At 34.5% G+C, this 17,204-nt stretch overlaps 1 protein-coding gene across 4 annotated transcripts; it reads right to left on the reverse strand.

Annotated features, from left to right (window-relative positions):
* Nucleotides 1-499: 499 nt before the first annotated feature.
* Nucleotides 500-15,488, reverse strand: LOC128995207 (ADP-ribosylation factor GTPase-activating protein 1-like). Of its 4 annotated transcripts, XM_054420144.1 has the most exons (11): nt 15,278-15,488; nt 14,200-14,367; nt 13,458-13,571; nt 11,357-11,436; nt 9,956-10,102; nt 9,135-9,249; nt 7,416-7,538; nt 6,657-6,716; nt 5,907-5,954; nt 2,532-2,686; nt 500-1,330 (listed from the first exon to the last, which is right to left on the reverse strand). In XM_054420144.1, exons 1-11 carry the CDS (start codon nt 15,335-15,337, stop codon nt 1,183-1,185), a joined length of 1,218 nt encoding a protein of 405 aa, XP_054276119.1. In that variant the 5' UTR covers nt 15,338-15,488; the 3' UTR covers nt 500-1,182. The 4 variants fall into 4 exon arrangements, with proteins under 4 accessions (XP_054276119.1, XP_054276120.1, XP_054276122.1 ...); XM_054420145.1 differs by lacking the exon at nt 5,907-5,954; XM_054420147.1 differs by lacking the exons at nt 5,907-5,954; nt 6,657-6,716 and having other exon boundaries at nt 7,449-7,538.
* Between the last annotated feature and the right edge of the window lie 1,716 nt (nt 15,489-17,204).

The following is a 17,204-nucleotide window of genomic DNA, read 5'->3' on the forward strand; positions in this document are numbered from 1 at the left end:
GTATTTATATGAACAGTTATTCTAAATATTCTAAGAAACAATGTAATATACAAGATGAATATAACTATTTAACCATTAATTGATAGTACACGTTTTTAGTCTTTAGAACTGTACAATAAACGTTTCTTGTTGTGCTTATCAAAGTTCTCAACGGTAATGATACTAGATCTGTTTTACAGAGATAAATAATCTTTCAGAATTATCTCAAGAATAAAAATCACTCGTAGGCCTACATAAAAATAATTTATGACCACATTTTGAATATTTCTCAAAACATTTTATTCTGCCATTCTACTCCGCATTTACACATTGATTATTAATAACGGCCATCCTATTGCCTACTTTCATTGGGAATTTTGAAAGAAACCTTGTATGTTGTTTAATGTTAGCCTATATATAACACACATATACACAGAAAACATAAATTATAGTTCGAATTAAGAGTTGAAAATAAATAAATAATAAACATAGCAAGTCAATAAACTCAGGTTGAAGATAAATAAAAATAATATTTTATTATTAGCTTATCTGGAATGCATGTTTCTTGGGTTTGTTTACAGTGGTGCCTAAATGCCTTTGCATGGATACAGCTGTTATCATATAAGGCTTAGTTTTAAAATACCTTAGTTTGGTTGAAATAAAAATTAACAATCATGCTTTTTAACCATCACAAATGGAAGTCCAACAGTATAATTGATTTTAACATACCTTATTGACAACATTTTGTCCAGTTGCAGTATTCGTAAGCAATAAAATTGACAAATACTTTTCATTATTTTCACATAAAAAGATGTCTCAAACTTCCTAAAAGAACACTAAAAATTCATGAAAACAGAAGTTTTTAAATTGTGCCACGATTCAGCAAGAGATAAAATTCTGCATTTAAGTTTTATAAACAGCAGAGAATTTGATCAATTTTTGTTGAAAAAATAAGTTGTATTCTATTATACAAACACATTTCTTGTCTTAAACATGAAAATTAATTCTTTAATGTAAAATGACAGTTGAGATATTTCGCTACAAGAACATACCACATCAATACAACTGAAAACAATGCAAAAGTTAAATACTGAATCGAATGTTAATGTTTTTTAGTCTCGATACTGGCTGTAGGAAATATCTTCTCTTAAAATGATTAACTAGAAGACTAAAATTCTTACGCAACAACAATTCTTTTTCTCACTAGTTATTGATTTCATCCCATATCTCATCTTCTTTTGTCCGTCTCCTGTATGAGTCGGTGTCAGGTGGAACGGAGTTTCTTTTTCTTTCGTTACTTGCTTCGTTCCAATTTCCGCCCCAATCTCCTTGAGATCCTCCGCTTTGGTTTCTGAAACATAATTAATTCATCATTCAACAGATTGACTCGGGTGCAAACACAAGATAGCCTAACTGAATGTCACTGGGTATTTCATGAATAATTAGGCTATCAGTCATAACCTTTATTTCATGGAAGAAAGTACTTACGTATATTAGTTTATTCTGCAACTAGTGTTTGTTGTGATATTGAAAAAGGTGTTAAAGAAAAACTTACAAGCCAAGATAAAACCTCTCCTACATTTAATGTGGCATTTTGTTCTCTTAAAAATTAGTTAAAAAAACAGCTGATTTCTATAAGTTTTACTTGCCCTACCTTTGACTATTAATACAACAACCAAACTCACTCGTAATGACAACTGAACACAATAAAATGTGAGTTCTTATTTTATTCGTTGGGTTTCAGTTTGGTTTTTAAAAATAGCTTTTTTTTTGCATTAGTAGTATATCTTCAATTTTATCATCGGTACCAGACTCAAAATTAATTATAAGTTTATTTCTAGACGGATACAACTTGCTTTTGTCATCATACTGCAGCAATAACAGCTGTTTTTATGCATGCATTGCGGATCTTAAGTAGCATTTTTACTTAAAAAAATCAGTAAGTAAAATTAGCTGTTGTAAACAGTTTCACAGTAAATTTTGATTGTAGCAATCACATCAGTTGAAATTATTTATTGTTTGATTTATTAGGTAAGGTGTTAGACTATTATTGTCGATCGCTCGACATATCTATATTGGATAATGTACTGTAAAACAATCGTAATAGACGAGATGGTTGAATCACTTACTAAATAGCTGCTTATTTGTATTAGCAGAATTGAAAACAAGCTGGAAGTCGTTTTGAGAGGTTATCATTACAATTACATACAAGTTATTTAGTTTTCTAGCTTATTTTGTTAATTAATGATGCAATATGACGAAAAATATAGTTCACCAAACGGGCAAAAAGTGTCTTTTAGCCCTCGCTCATTTCTCGACCTTGACTTCGCCTCGATTGTAAAACTTGACCACGGGTCAAAAAGAGTAATTTTTTTTTGAAATATACTATTCTTAAAATAAATATGAGAGGCTCCCGTTTGGCAAAAAAACAAAAACCAATAGTTTTTCAGTAAATTTCTCATCAAGACTTTTAATTTATCGTTAGATAGGTGTGAGCTTTACGGTTTTTGTAAAAGTTAAAATATATTTTGCATACAAAACCTTAACCTTACCTTTGCTTTAAGTTTCCGTCGACAAGAAGCGACGACTTTTCAGAAGAGTAGTTGGAGTAGCTAGGAAAGTTATCAGCTGACGCAGACTGTGGGGGAGGCGCTGGCGTGTTGGTACCTGACAGATCTTGCCAACCTCTGCGTCCCATCTCACTGACCTGTCAACAATAGAAGAGATTCTCAACCTGTCATACAACTTCATAAGATAAAAATATTGTGCGTACTACTTAGTCACGTTGAAGTACCAGTACAGATGAAATATGTTTACATTACTTATTTTTTAACCTAACCCCCTTTAAAAAAGGGTTATGTGTTTTTTTTTTAAGTACTGAGTATCGGTACTGCAAAAGTTTTGATTTCACTCACATAAATTAGAAATATTTTTTTAGTGTGTTAGTTAGTTTTACTATGTTAAACATTTTTTTAAATAAACTTGTCCCTGTTTAACGTCTTGTTTACACACGACGTGCTAAGCCACACCACGGTGGCCATGTTTTAACACTGGATTAAACATGGAAATTATCTAATATGTGAACATAAACATGTATTTAACGACTCTATCTCACACACAGGAGTAAATTCTCCTTTGAGGGGGATAATTTTGCTTAAAAACCAGTTTATACTTATTATTTTTTTTTCTTTAAAAAGTTTTTCCAGAAAATTTTATATAATTTAGAAAGCTAAATAATATCATAAATATTTTTTCAGAAAACATAAATATGATGGAATATTTCTGTTTTTTTTTTTTTTTTTGCGGAATAGTTGATATTTTGATTTTATTTTATTTAAAACCCGGGTTTTTTGCCAGTTTAAATTTTAATTTCATAATGTTTTCCTATGATAACTTTGAGCTTAAATATTTTGTTGAGTTATTAATTCCGAGGTGTTTTATTCAATTAACACGTTCAATGCTACGGACATTTGAGCGTCAGCCGGGCCACGGCGCCAGGAGCTAGGAACGTTCCGGAACGTCACCGTTCATTGTTGTTTAACGTTGCCATGGATAAGCCAGCTCGTCGCAAGCATCCTATATTTCTTTGCAGCTTGTGGGGACGTACTTTTCTGACAATAAAAAATATAGTTTCCCAAAATCACCACCAGGGTCGTTTGGAACAGGGCTTTGTTCCATCTCTTTCCTGCTAGATAGCGACACTACTTTATCGACTGTAACCTGGGTAGTGCTGCTATCTATCAGAATCACTTAGTACTACATCCAAAGCCAGTTTTATTGCAGAACATTGCCATCCAGTATAACTACTGTTGTTTTTACTGTAATTCAGTGTATTGGGGGCAATGTCACGCAGCGGCGAGCGTTTACTTCAGCTCCTGGCGCCGTCCCGGCATCTAGCGGTCAGAAGCGAACGTGTTAAATGGTAAAAAAGTAAGTGTGGTTAAGCTATTTTAAGAAATATGCCTGAGAATCTTTTTAGCGTGAATTTGTTTAAGTCTAATAGTTTGTGGACATTAAAAAAAAACACACTAATATACTGTAGACATCAAATTTTACACTAAAAGTACAGTAGACTATGTCTAGTTCGGCTTTGGTTGGATCGGCCACCGGATGGTCCGGCCTGGTCTCAGGGGGACAAGTCATATCGTCACGAGCGAATGACCTTCGACAGGATTCAACTTGAATGTTTAGTTTCCGGCCATAAAAGTAAACAATTTATGTCAGTTTAGTTGACGGTGTCTATGGGTGAATTGTTGCATATTACCTCTGTTACATAACCTCAAAAGTATCAAGAACATTTTTTAAATAGTTTTTCTTCAGTCTGATATGTTGAAATGCAGTGTATAGGCATCTAAATATATAAAAGGCAAAGCCCTCACTGACTGACTGACTCACTCACTCACTCATCACTAATTCTCCCACTTCCCATTTACCTAGGAGGCTGAAATTCAATACACCGATTCTTTGGGCATTAAATAGGAAAACTAAGTAGTTTTTATTCTGGTCGGGCTTCAAACCTAAAGGTGAGTGAGCGTAGCGAACGAGCTCAAACCTAAAGGTGAGTGAGCGTAGCGAACAAACTTCAACCAGAACGTTATTATGAGCCATGCGAATAGTTTATGAAGTTAAACGGGGCAAAGCCCGTGGGTACAGCTAGTAATTATATATTTCGAACAACTTTTTTATGTGGTACGTTCCCCTATTATTGTTTTTGAAACGCCTCGGTTTATTTCACAAAAATAAATTCAAGCAAAACAAAGAAATAGCCTTTATTAGCTTCAAGGTCAAGCTATCCGCTTGCACTGACAATCATCTGCTCTTTACACAACTATCTGCTGTGCGCTTGCTATCTCACAACAGTTTGTGATTGGGTGATTAGTAACCATGGCAACTTGTTTAATATTTGGATAAAGAGAAACTAAAGAAAGAATAGAAGAACAAAGAAGAAACAATAAGCGGTGTTTTCATCATCCATTGTTAAATCTTTATCACTACGTATTTTACGACTGTCGTGATTATCTTTAAGACTGAGTACTATGATTTTATGCTGTTTTATGAGTTAGTCTATCTAATGTTTTTATCGACATTCTTATGTTCTGAAACAACATGTAATAGTAGCCTTTGCTGACTACGGTAGCAGTAGCTTGCAGTATAGACTTTCTATTGTTCTGTTCTTTACGTGATTTATTGCTGTACGTACAGTGTTGTGTAGTTTTTGTTTTGCTTGAATAAGCGTGATTTTAATCGTAACAGTTAGTTTTTATTACTGAACCAAGGTTAATGACTTAACATATGACAATTGCGCAATACTATTATTTGTATTTTGATAATGTAAAATTGCAAATTAATTGTCATATTAACGTCCATTTTATACAGTATTAGGTGTTTTATGGGTATATGTTTATGCCATGTTGGATTAACCGTGGTTTTCAGTTATCCGTGGCCTCCCCTCCCATTACCCCGGATAATTGAGGTTCTACTGCATCCGGTTAGTCCGGCCGTTTTTGTAAGCCAGTGGCCCCGAGGTCCCGAGGTGGCCGAACTAGAGGGAGTCTACTGCAGTTGCAGTATCCAATGTACTATTTATATTTCCAAATTCCAATGCATTCCCATACATAGCTATGTTCAATTACTGTGGAATAGTAAAGCTGGAATTTTAAATGGTCCTTAAATAGGAGGTTAAAAAGTGGGTCCACTAAAAAAAAACACCAATTTGTTACACCCAATATTAATTTTATGTTAACACCTGGATTAAATAGTGATAAAATCAAACATTTATTTCAAACTGCAGGGTGAGTTATGTAAATCAATTTAAAAATCATAACCCTATAAAAGTATTAGTTGAAGTTCTTGATTCTTTTTATGACATCTCAAGTGCAAAGCAAGTGTGTGTGTGTTAAATTATACATTTTCATGTTTAATCTTACTGTCATGCTGCATGCTTCGGTGGGTCGATCAGAGGTTAACTCGACAAACTGGACCAACGACATGACTACAAGTTAGTAATCAACATATGTTATTTTGGAAATGAGAAAAATAATTGAGAAAAACCACACAATCTTTATAGTTGGAATGGTAGCGTACAATTAATGTTTTCATTGTTCAAGTATCAAATTTAGATAACAATGAACTGTGTGGTGATATTTAAAACCAATACATTCTAGTGATTGGTGCATTTCAGTTTCATTTAAATTAAAAATAATATAATACCCTACAAGTTAAACTGTTACATAGTAGACTCAACAAATCTAGTTTACACAGCAAGTGTCTAGTGAGAAGTTGTACAACATTGTCATTCAATAGTTCAGTGTTTCTGACAAATCAACTACAGTATTGGTAATGCCCCCTAAACAGCAACAAAACCTCTACTGTATTTTAGAAGAGTCAGAGTATAAACTTTCATTGCTTCGGGAATCTTCTAACTGACTATGCACAAACACCTAGGAGTTCCAAATATGACAGGCAAATGATTTTAAAATCCAAATGGAAGGCGCCAAATTGGTATCTTAGCAATTTACGTGTTGTAAATCTCTATTCAAGTTCAAGAATGCGTTGCTTCTCAAGCACGTAAAAAATGTGTTATGTTTGCTATCTTGATTGAAAATGTTAATTAATATAATGTGGTAAGGTACTAAATTTGCAAACTTCTAAAATAAATATAAAAATGAAAAACTTACCTTGCTCGCCAAACTAGAGACTTGTGACTGTACATCGTCCAACAATTTACCTTCTTTTACCTACAGTAAAATAGAAAACAAACTAAATGAGAAAAAAAATCAAATGCCACAAAATTATGGAAAAAATTAAAATAAGTAACTCAACTCAGAAACATCAGTCGATAAAGGGTAATGAATGTTCTATGAAAATGCAAGAAATATTACAAGGGAATAATCAAATAGGAAAACAACTATTTAGGCCAAAAAGTACCAGTTTCAGTATACCAGAAATAATTAGATCTTCAGCTTGACTCAAGGCGTAAAGTTTGGTGTTTTTCTCTCTTTTTACACCATTGGCATTTTCAAGGGAACGGTACAAACCCTGGTATTGATCTACCAACATCGGACTTTTGTAAGAAAGCATCTTTAACTGTTAGCCAAATGACAAAGGGCATTTGAGTCCAGAAACGATCTCGCTTGGTATCAAAACAGTGACCTTCTTTGACTCTCTTCCTGATTTGAAGGTGAGCACTAAACACTCTTCCCAGACAATTAGAGTTGTAAGTTAAGTTTGGAGAGATATCAAGATTTTAGTGTTGATAGTAGGCCTACTGTTGGACATGGCGATGGACTGGGATGGTAACTAAAATAAATTACCAAATTAAATTGGCCAACTCAAGCATCAAACTAACGACACAATATAACATAGCCTAAATGAAAACTATAAAAGCAAAATAAATATACAAGTAAACAAATAAAAATGAAATGAATAAAACATACCTTATCATTAACATTAACACCAATTTCAGCTACCTTTTGAGTCGCAATACCACCCACTTTAATGGCGCTCTCTGTAGCTTTGGTGGCAAGTTTGGTAGCACCAGTCGAAAACAGGGACCATCCCTGGAACAAATGTAAATTAAGATTAGCGGTTGTTTTCTGTGGTTTAATCAACACCAGTTTAAATTTATTTATTTATTTATTGAACACCAACGGCAAACACCATTTTACATTAGTAATTGCTACAGATAGCCAAAAATAATTAATTTAAGCTTGTTTTAAAACCCTGATCCCATTACTAACAAGTAATATATTATAATCAACATTTGAATTTCAAATCTTTATATCACTATTTAAGACAGGAATTGATTTTTAAACAAATTAGACGAATGATGACTGATGAGTAATGAGTGATGGACTCAGTCTAACATTAGGTTGTTCTATTTATTAGAACTATAGTTCGGCCGCTTAGAAAGCGACCTCCTCCAGCATTGGTTTAACATTAGCGCGCAGGTCGTTTTCTAAGAGGCCGAACTATAGTGGTTGCCTCGTGGTTGAAAACTCGACCAAAAATATGTATTGTGCAAACTTCTCTATATTCACCCCACGCTGTAAATAAAACATGTGATTGGAATTCCTCCAATTTGTTTTGATTTTCTGTTTAAATATTGTTGTTATTTTGTCAACAGAATGTCAACCAATAAGGTCCATGTTAATTTTTTTTTTATTTTAAATTCATTTTTTGTGCTTATTTTTTGAGCCTATTTTAACTTATAACATGATTATACACATCTACAGGCAAATATCTTTCTTACAGTATGCGTAGATTTTCCCTGCGATGCACACAAGCTGAGAAAAAAGGGTTTAAAGAAACATGTTTGCCTATCAATATATAGATAGCCAATTAAAATTGGTTTAGTTGGTATTTATACAAACCAGCTGTTTCTATATTCAGGACCAGAGATTTCAGTAAAAAGTTCACTTCAGCCACACTGTTCTGTTAAATAACACTAGCCCTTAAAGTGTAATTCATATTTCACAACATTCTACGTTCATCCTTCACTTATGTTTGGGTTACAGATTATGAGGTGGGGATGCCACTTGTAACTTACTTAAGGGGATCCCCACCTCATAATCATAATAATGATAATGATACAACACAGCCAACAACAAAAACTTGCAAACTAGGCAAATTTTGATTTGCCTAATTGGCTTTTCACTTTCACAACAATATTTCCATAAAATTACCGGAGAAATTCCCGCTTTAAAAAATACGGAGTTTAGTGAGAAATTAACCATACAACTCTTCAACATACTAAATTGTATATTTTTTAAACTCTTCAAAATGGCTGTGGAATGAAATTTCAAAATTTTTAGTTTAGGGGATTGAAAATGGGAAAACCAATTTTCAACCCATAAAAATTCCCATGGAACCCCAATATCATGCTGGTTTGCCAACTGGTTTGAATAAACGTAGGTTTTTATATAAGTTTGTTTCACACATCATCAAAATATTATGATTTTTACTCAAATTATCGTGCTAGCTGAGACATAGGCAACATCAATTTGAACGAATGTTGTTTTCGGTCACTGGAAACACAAACATGAAAAAAAAAACTCTGTCCCAGATCTAGGTCTTACCATGAGACTTGTCATTAGCTTTTCCCTTATGGGGAATTGACAGCTAAAGAATTACATTTACACAACTAAAGGACTTACACTGGCTAAGGACGAGACAGCAGTGTCGAAAAACTCTTGAGATTGGCTTTTTGGAGGTGGATCCATCGTGTAACCAAACCCTGAGTACTTCCCTCCTTGGTTGGGGGGAACATGGCTGAAAACAAAAGGTCAAATCAGACATGGACAGGCCAATGTGGTGGTAGTTTTTTTATTTTTAAATATTTTTTGTCCTAGCACACTAGGCACGAGCCTGGGATTGTTTTTCACATTACTTCAGGCTAGACCTAGGGGTTGCGGCATTATCACTTAGATAAAATCCATTGGTGACTTGGCGGGGATCGAACCCGGGACCTCAGGGACTCAAGTCCCGCGCTCTAACCACTACGCCAGCTCGCTCCCCCTAATGTGGTAGTAGTGAGTAGTATAAATTTAAAAATAAATACATAGTGAGAAATTAAATGTCTAGTTCCTCAAGTTCTAAGCCTAGAAACTTTGAGAAAGATTGATTAGTTCTAGGTCTTTGCTAAAAAGTAGTTTTGTGTCAAAAAATACTTTGCCATCTAGAGGATTAGAAAAATTGCCATGAAACCACTTGGGGTATTTGAAAAAGATTAGTGGGCTATCCACAATTTCAAACTATGGAAAAAAACAATAGCCTATGTCAATGCCTGTAAACCAGAAAATTGTTAGGCCTAACTAACAAGTAATCACTTACCAAGGATCATTAACTATAGCCAAATGCTACAAAGTATTTGTGTGTTAAAAAAAAAACATTGTGTTTTGCAGGTTTGTAGAAGTTAGCTATGTTGCCTGTGTTTATAAAACAGGCATAACAGCAAGGATAAAAGATTTATACATACTCTGGCCTGGTGGAATTTTCTGACTGTTTGCGATTGAAGAACGCTTCCGTCTCATCTTTAAAATTCTGAGAGTTCATGTTCTGGTAGCTTGAGCCATCATAAGAGTTATCATACTGCGGTGAAGAGGTTCTCTGCTGGGGCTGCGACCTGACATAAGATGATTTCAATATTTATGTTGACAACAATAAACACTAAACCATCGTATTGTTTAAAATAAAACTTATAAATATGTAAAACTAGCTTGTACCTGTGGCTTTGCCTGAGATGGTTTAACCATCATACCTACATCATAAGAAATAAACAGAGTATTACAATCTAAATCAAAACACATGACACAACTGTATAGTTGAAGGTTTCTAATTATTGTTTACTTAATTTTTTTTGTTGAGGTATATGTATTTAGTTCTGTTATGGTTTTGCAAATAATTATCCGTCGTGGCTTCGCCAACGATCACAACAATAAGTTATTATCATTTGCATCACACGCTGTTTAAAAATCATGTTACGATTAAAAATGCCAATGCAATTAAATTACAATTAAAAACTAAACGAAAACCATTCAACATTAAACAATATGTTTAATCTCCAACTAAAAAATCTTACAAAATAAAATCTTGAAACTGAAAATGCCACGACTCTTCAGTTTCTCCAAGGTACAGTTCTTTCATAGCTGTATCGGCTCTTCTAATACAGGTAAAGAAACTTTTGCACCAAAACGACTCATTCCAGCAGGCTCATCTTTCCATTTTAATGCTCTGCAGTGTATAACTTGTAATAATTTGTGTTGTCTAAAGTCCATTCCATTGCATAATTTTCAAACACATACCAATTTATTTCTGTTGAATGCTTGTCGCCAATGATTAAAACACATAGGCTAACTGTAAGAATCCTACTTTGACAGTTCTCTTTCTATATTACAGCTTTTTGTTGCTGCTTAGTAAACAAAATTGTATTATTATGGTCATCTGTTTTTATCTAAACTTGAAACAGTTCAGATGATTGACAACAGAATTCAGCATAAACTCTGAAGTTTTAAAAGCCTGTAGGGATGGGCTTTCATGAGATATCATCCAAACTCACAAAAGGCACATCTAGAGGATAAGAGCTTTAAATTGATACCTAATATGCCTATAAAAATAAATATTTAGGGGTCGATTTGTTGACACAAAAATTCAAATTTGTTAATAATATAGACTAGGTGAAACCCGTCGAAATCAACGGATACTTTTATGTATAATGCCAATCCAGCTTAGTGTAGCATTAATACTGTAGAAAAATTAAGCTTACTGGAGGTGAAATTTACTCACAAAAAACTGGTTTTGAATAATATTGCGCCTTAAAATAGTCTGTAATTTTAAAAGGAAGGCAGACTAACATAGGTTATAATCAATTTCATCTTACCTGGATGATGAACCAGAGCTGTAAACTTGTGCAGAAGCCTTGGCCTCATCCCAGGGTTTGCCTTGGGCCAGCGTTGCAATCTGAAACCGTCAGAGAGAAATGTAGATACTGACTGACGAAAGCGCTTTTGACACTGCATACAAAAGGGTTCCTAAACTGCATTCAAACCAACTATTTAAAATAAACTATGGTAGGCTATAGCATTAACCCCTTAACCGCCACGCACGAGATATGCCGGGCGATACTAGTTTTCAGAGCAACCGCCACGCACGAGTTATCTCGTGTTGACGTAATCAGCTGTTGTGTTTTATTTTTAACAGCTCACTTCCCGCCTTATCTCTGATATACGTACGTAAACAAGTTGTTGACAGTGCTGCTTGACTAGTGCTGCAATCTGGTGGATTTTAGTGGTATTATAGGTCAGTAATGGTCCCGATCAGTTCCGTTCGTAGTTTCAGTAAAACTCGTACTTGCGGAAGCTTACGTAATGCTTACGTACATTATGCGTGTCATTATAATTGTGATTTTTGGTGGTTATTTACTTGATAGTGTTGAATGAGTAGTAAATATTAGTCGAAATGGCTGGTGACATGCTTGAGGATGATGATTTATTAGAGTTGTAGACTTTTGTAGGCCTAATTTTTATTATAGGCCTAACTCAAGAAACCCCCGAACCCCCCCCCCCCCCAATCTCAAATTTTAGTATTGTTAAAGCTTAGCCTAATGTTTTTGAAGATGTCTACAAACAATATTGATAAATATTTTCTTTAAAAAAAAAACAACTGGTACAATTTTTTAAATCACAAGTAAAAATCGTCAAAAAACGGCAAAAATAAGTGGCAATGGCGGATTTTGACTAGGCTACTTAGACGGCGGTTAAGGGGTTAAATAATGTAAAAAGTATGCCGGTAGGAATTTAGGTTGATGATAAAAGAGAATAAGTTAATGTCTGTAGATAAAATGGAGACAACATGGATGGTTAAACTCATAACAATTCATAGGTTCATTAATCCATAATATCCGGTAGGCCTAAGTATAACATTTTTTGATAATGTTAATAATAGTGTGTGAGTACTATGTACTGTGCAGTGTAACTGTATACAAATATAGCAACAGTCAACTAGGCTAGTTCAAAAGATCATTAAGGAAATGTTCCAATTATTGTGATGATAACTGTCCCCAATAATAAATGTTCAAACACAAACTTAATATCAATAACAATGAACGATGGTAAAAGAACATACTTAATACTTGATACTTGATGTCTTCATCGTTGACCGACATTATCGGATAGATTGCGTCAATTAGTTACTATATACAAATTTATACAAAACTAATATTTACAACAATAAAAAACATTGTGGCATGGCGGTTTGGACTTATTTGAATATTCCTCAGGGTGGAAAGAGGGGCTCCTCTAGCAGTTGAGAAACTCACTCAGAAAAGACAAGTAGGCTAGTGACAAATAACACTTAATCGACTATAGAACTACAAGAATATTAAGTTAAAGAATTTTGCTTTTAAAGGCCTACTTGAATAGGTTATGTTTTTTTTAGGATTATGCTAAGAATGTCATAGTTCCCATCATATATTAACCCTTACAGCGCAACAGATATGTTGGGTGACATTCACCGTAACGCTACATATAGGCTACCTAAAAAATATATGTTCCATAAAGTCAAATATGATTTTTTTAAATTAAAGTAATATAACAATAAAGCCAATATAATAGCAAACGCAGCAGAGAACGAAGTTTCTCGCGGAGTCTGCAAATTAACTAAACACTTGCCAGTTAGTCCATTTATTCTCTCGTGACTCTCTCGTAAAATACCACTGGCGTTGAAAAAAAAGAAAAAGAAAAGAAAGAAAGTCTGTCCATAGCGCTGGCGTCTCTCATAGCAGAGACCGGCAAATGTAGAGCGTCGCCATTTTGAACAATCAGAGGGCGGGGAACGTCGTTATTGTGATTTTTCATCACAAGAGATGTTCCCCAATAGCTGCTACACTCTATCGGCAAAACTGGGAACTACCAAGACTGGCCAAAATGCACTTTGTATTAAAAGGTGAGTATAGTCGACCACTTTTATTTTAAGTTTCTTACCTTGTCTCTGTACAGGGCTGCAGCTTTGGTGTTGTAACGTTGCTGGATGGGCATTGTGTCATCCCAATCATCTTGGTCATCGAAAAAATCTCTAGCTCTACGATTGCCACCAACCTTGAAAATTAAATGTACGTTTAGAGGTTAAATAACATTCCAATGCACCTCAGAATAAGAATGTGCCTAATAAATACACTTGGTGTAGTTATTATCTCATTTTGAAATTGTAAAGTTAATGCAATCAGTAGTCTGCTTCTATCAATGATTACATTAATACAGTAGCTACCAACTACCTAATTTATAGCCTATTCAGCCCTCAGTTACGGAGGAATGTGACATTCGGTAATGAACGTGTTGAAGTATGTTTTCAAATCTAGGCCTAATAGTATTTAGTTTTATTTTATAACAGAAAATTATTAATCATCTGTTCAATTAATTATGCGGCTTGTTTATTTATTTTTACGGCAAACACCATTTTTACAATCGTTTTACATTGTGATACATGCGACAAGATTGTATTAAAGGAGGTGTGCCAAAAAGACAAAGTTCTCCTCACATGACTATTAATTTGTATCCAAACTGTGTTAGGCCTACTCATAATGTCTAAAATGTACAACAGAAACCTATAGGCCTAGCGGAGGTCAAAAGTACCTAATGTACTTAGGACTTGAGTTTGTAGATGATCCAATAGCTGACACGAGTTAGTTGACAATTTTTAACTAAAGCCGAGCTCAAATTACTGTACCTTCATTTTCTCCAACTCTATATCCTTCCATTTGTCCATTGTTATTGATCGAACAAAAGACAGATGAACCCCGAGCCCTCGGTGCTTTCCGGAACATTCCAGACAAATCCAGATTCCATATGTCACTGATGCCCATTGAGGGTTGTGGGCTCCACACTCAAAACATTTCTAAAAGAGAGAAAATTATTAGTAAGGAATTTTGTTTATAGCCTACTTGGATAACTTATATTGATAAACCTATTACATAGGTAGCCCATTCATTAAAATATAGAGAACAAAACTTGGTCAAAATAGAAGACAGATGGGTTTGACTTGAAGATGGATAGCTGCAACACAACCAAAACATTGTCCACTTCGGCCTATCTTTGCCAAATCTAAAATCACAAGGTTATCTCATGAAGACCGAGGTTCCATCCGGTAGCCTAAGTTATTTAAGGTACAGTATTACTTTACTTGTGATAACCCTTTATTGGCATCACTAAGTTTAATATAGCTAGGTAGGTACCTACTAAATAAAGATATGAACATTAATAATCGATATTTAAAAATATATCTATTATAAAATTAAACTATCATTACCTAACCTAACCAACCAAACTTGCTGATGGTGAAAAAATCGCATGAAGGTTTACTAATCGAATTGATAGATTCAATCTATATTAGCGTAGCCCAGTTAAGAAACTGTACCCGGCCCGGTACTGTTTCCAAGTTGGTGAACTGAAATTATTTTGTTGGCTCATGATAGGAAAATTGTCTTACAGTGCTTATCAATCGCAAAACCACACTTCCATATGATTTTAAAAATAATGTTAAAAAGCTATATAAAATTCAAATTTTGGATCGAAATAAGGGCAATAGGCGATCTAGGCCTTAGGCCTAATCTTTCGCCTATGAATTTGCATTGATATGCCTAACTTAATACTGATGATTGTCAGGTAGGCCTACAACTAGGCCTATCTTTTGAAGCGGCAGTAGAGAAGTATTTTTATCAATTGATGTATGATCATGTTTTAATATGATTTAACAAGTTAAATCATTATCATAAGCTTAAAATATAGCGTCATTTCAATTGACTCACCGAGTTGTCATATTGAGGCATCAAATCTTGAAGGACTCTTCTAGTTCGGGGACTGGCCATGATCACTGATTTCAATACAGGAGGAAAAGTAGGAATATATGTAAAAAATAATTTTTATAAAAAATAATACATTGGCTAGGCTAACTTAAATATTGTAAAGTTACTATAACCTAAAACTACTGGCCAACCCTCGATCCACTTGGGCCCGAGTCTGTCAACAGCTGACGTGGCATGGATAGCAGAAGCACTGAAGCAGACACTAGCAGTCATACGGTGGGGCACACGGGAGGGATTATGGCCACTGAGCTATAATCATATCTTGTAGTGTCGACGTTCGCCGCTAGAACCACTAAGTTGAAAAAATTGAAATTAATTTGATATTTTTTTTACTATAAAATAAGCTTTTAATTATAAAATAAATTTTTAATCATAAAATTAATTTTACAATTTTTTATTATAAAATTAAACTGTCATATCCTAACCTAACCAACCAAACTTGTCTTAAATATAAAAAATATACGAGATAAAAGTCGACTAAAATTTTACTATTAAAAGAAAAGTTCTGTTCATAAATAAAATTATAAATGCATCAAACTCTTAGTTAAAAAGTAAAATCTTGGGCAAAAAGATAGTGCCCCCTGCTGGTTTCGTACTGGAGACCTCCTGAACACCAGTCCGAAGCCGAAACGCTACCAACTATGCCACGACACGACCACCACTCGCTGGAAGCACACCGTCTCGTTACGGTAATCGTGTTGCCTCAAGAGAAGACATTAGCCATTATAGATTATGACGTCACCACACCTTTAGCCATCGTCCCTCCCGTATGCCCATTCGAGCAGCGGTGATTAATGATTTGTTTGAATTGAAGGGAGTAAGAAGTAGGTCTGTTTCGGGCAATGTATAATCAATGCACGAACGGTCAATTAGAGACCAATATTGAATCATTGATCAGTGTCACATTTATTGAATTGAATAAATGTCGTCTGAATGGTAAAGGTTTAAATTAGAGTTGGCTTATTTACCTCAGTTAATACAATATTTATACTGTACAAAACAAATAAAAATCAAATGAGCAACTGTATGTATATTTTATACAACTACATATTCAGCTCCTGCTGGCTTTGTTTAGACTATCTATTCACATAAATGTTAATACTGATGATTGAAATTTTTTAACATTGTTTGGAAGCACTTCATTCCCTAACGGTGTCATAGATTATTAGGAAAGGAATACCGGTACATATTTTTCCCTTCACCTGTCATTTTTTACTAGAAGTAAACGTATGTTCAAACGCTTAGGAAACGGTCTAAACCCATAATAATATTTGTGGAATTGAACCGATCCTTTCTGAAATCACCAACGCCCGGCCCGAGACGCTAACGACTAGGCTAGCAATATATAAACAATATATTAAACTGTGTTTTAAAAGATATAGTATTTTTATAATTATTGGCTCATACACTTTGCTAATCACGGTTAAACAATACTGGGTTCTAATGATGTCGAGGACTAAAACACAGGAGGGCAAAGGGCACAGTTTTATTAAAGCTGTAATCATGGAAGATTGTGACTCATTGCAAATTTATATTTAGACAGGATGAATGGGCAGCGGCAGCACTAATCAGGTCACATCATCTGGGCGTTAAACTGCTATGGTGGCCAATCTGGAACTCAAAACACAATACCTGTGTTTACAATACCTGTCAAACCACTAGAGGCGGAAGGGAAGGCAATATTTTATTTAATGGGGGGAAGGACTTGCCAAAATAGAAGTGTACACTCAACCTTACTGGCTCCTGGATGGGGAGCTAGGAACAGGAGACATGATGGCATTGACATTGGACTGAACTATTATTCCCACAACTTTTATCTGGAACAGGTGAAACAGTGGAAAAGATTGGCTTCTTCTAGTATTTTCAGGAG

Source organism: Macrosteles quadrilineatus, unplaced genomic scaffold (genome assembly GCF_028750875.1).
Source record: "Macrosteles quadrilineatus isolate MER2022 unplaced genomic scaffold, UCM_ALF_1.0 Scaffold_5__1_contigs__length_97177068, whole genome shotgun sequence".
NCBI lineage: Eukaryota > Metazoa > Arthropoda > Insecta > Hemiptera > Cicadellidae > Macrosteles > Macrosteles quadrilineatus.

What these genes read in the sequence shown, in the direction of transcription:
- LOC128995207 (XM_054420144.1), bottom strand. Translation starts at nt 15,337, where the DNA reads ATGGCCAGTCCCCGAACTAGAAGAGTCCTTCAAGATTTGATGCCTCAA. An exon ending in TAGAGTTGGAGAAAATGAAG is followed by an intron (nt 13,572 to 14,199) that starts GTACAGTAATTT and finishes TTAATTTTCAAG; the next exon opens with GTTGGTGGCAATCGTAGAGC. An exon ending in AGCTCTGGTTCATCATCCAG is followed by an intron (nt 10,103 to 11,356) that starts GTAAGATGAAAT and finishes ATCTTATGTCAG; the next exon opens with GTCGCAGCCCCAGCAGAGAA.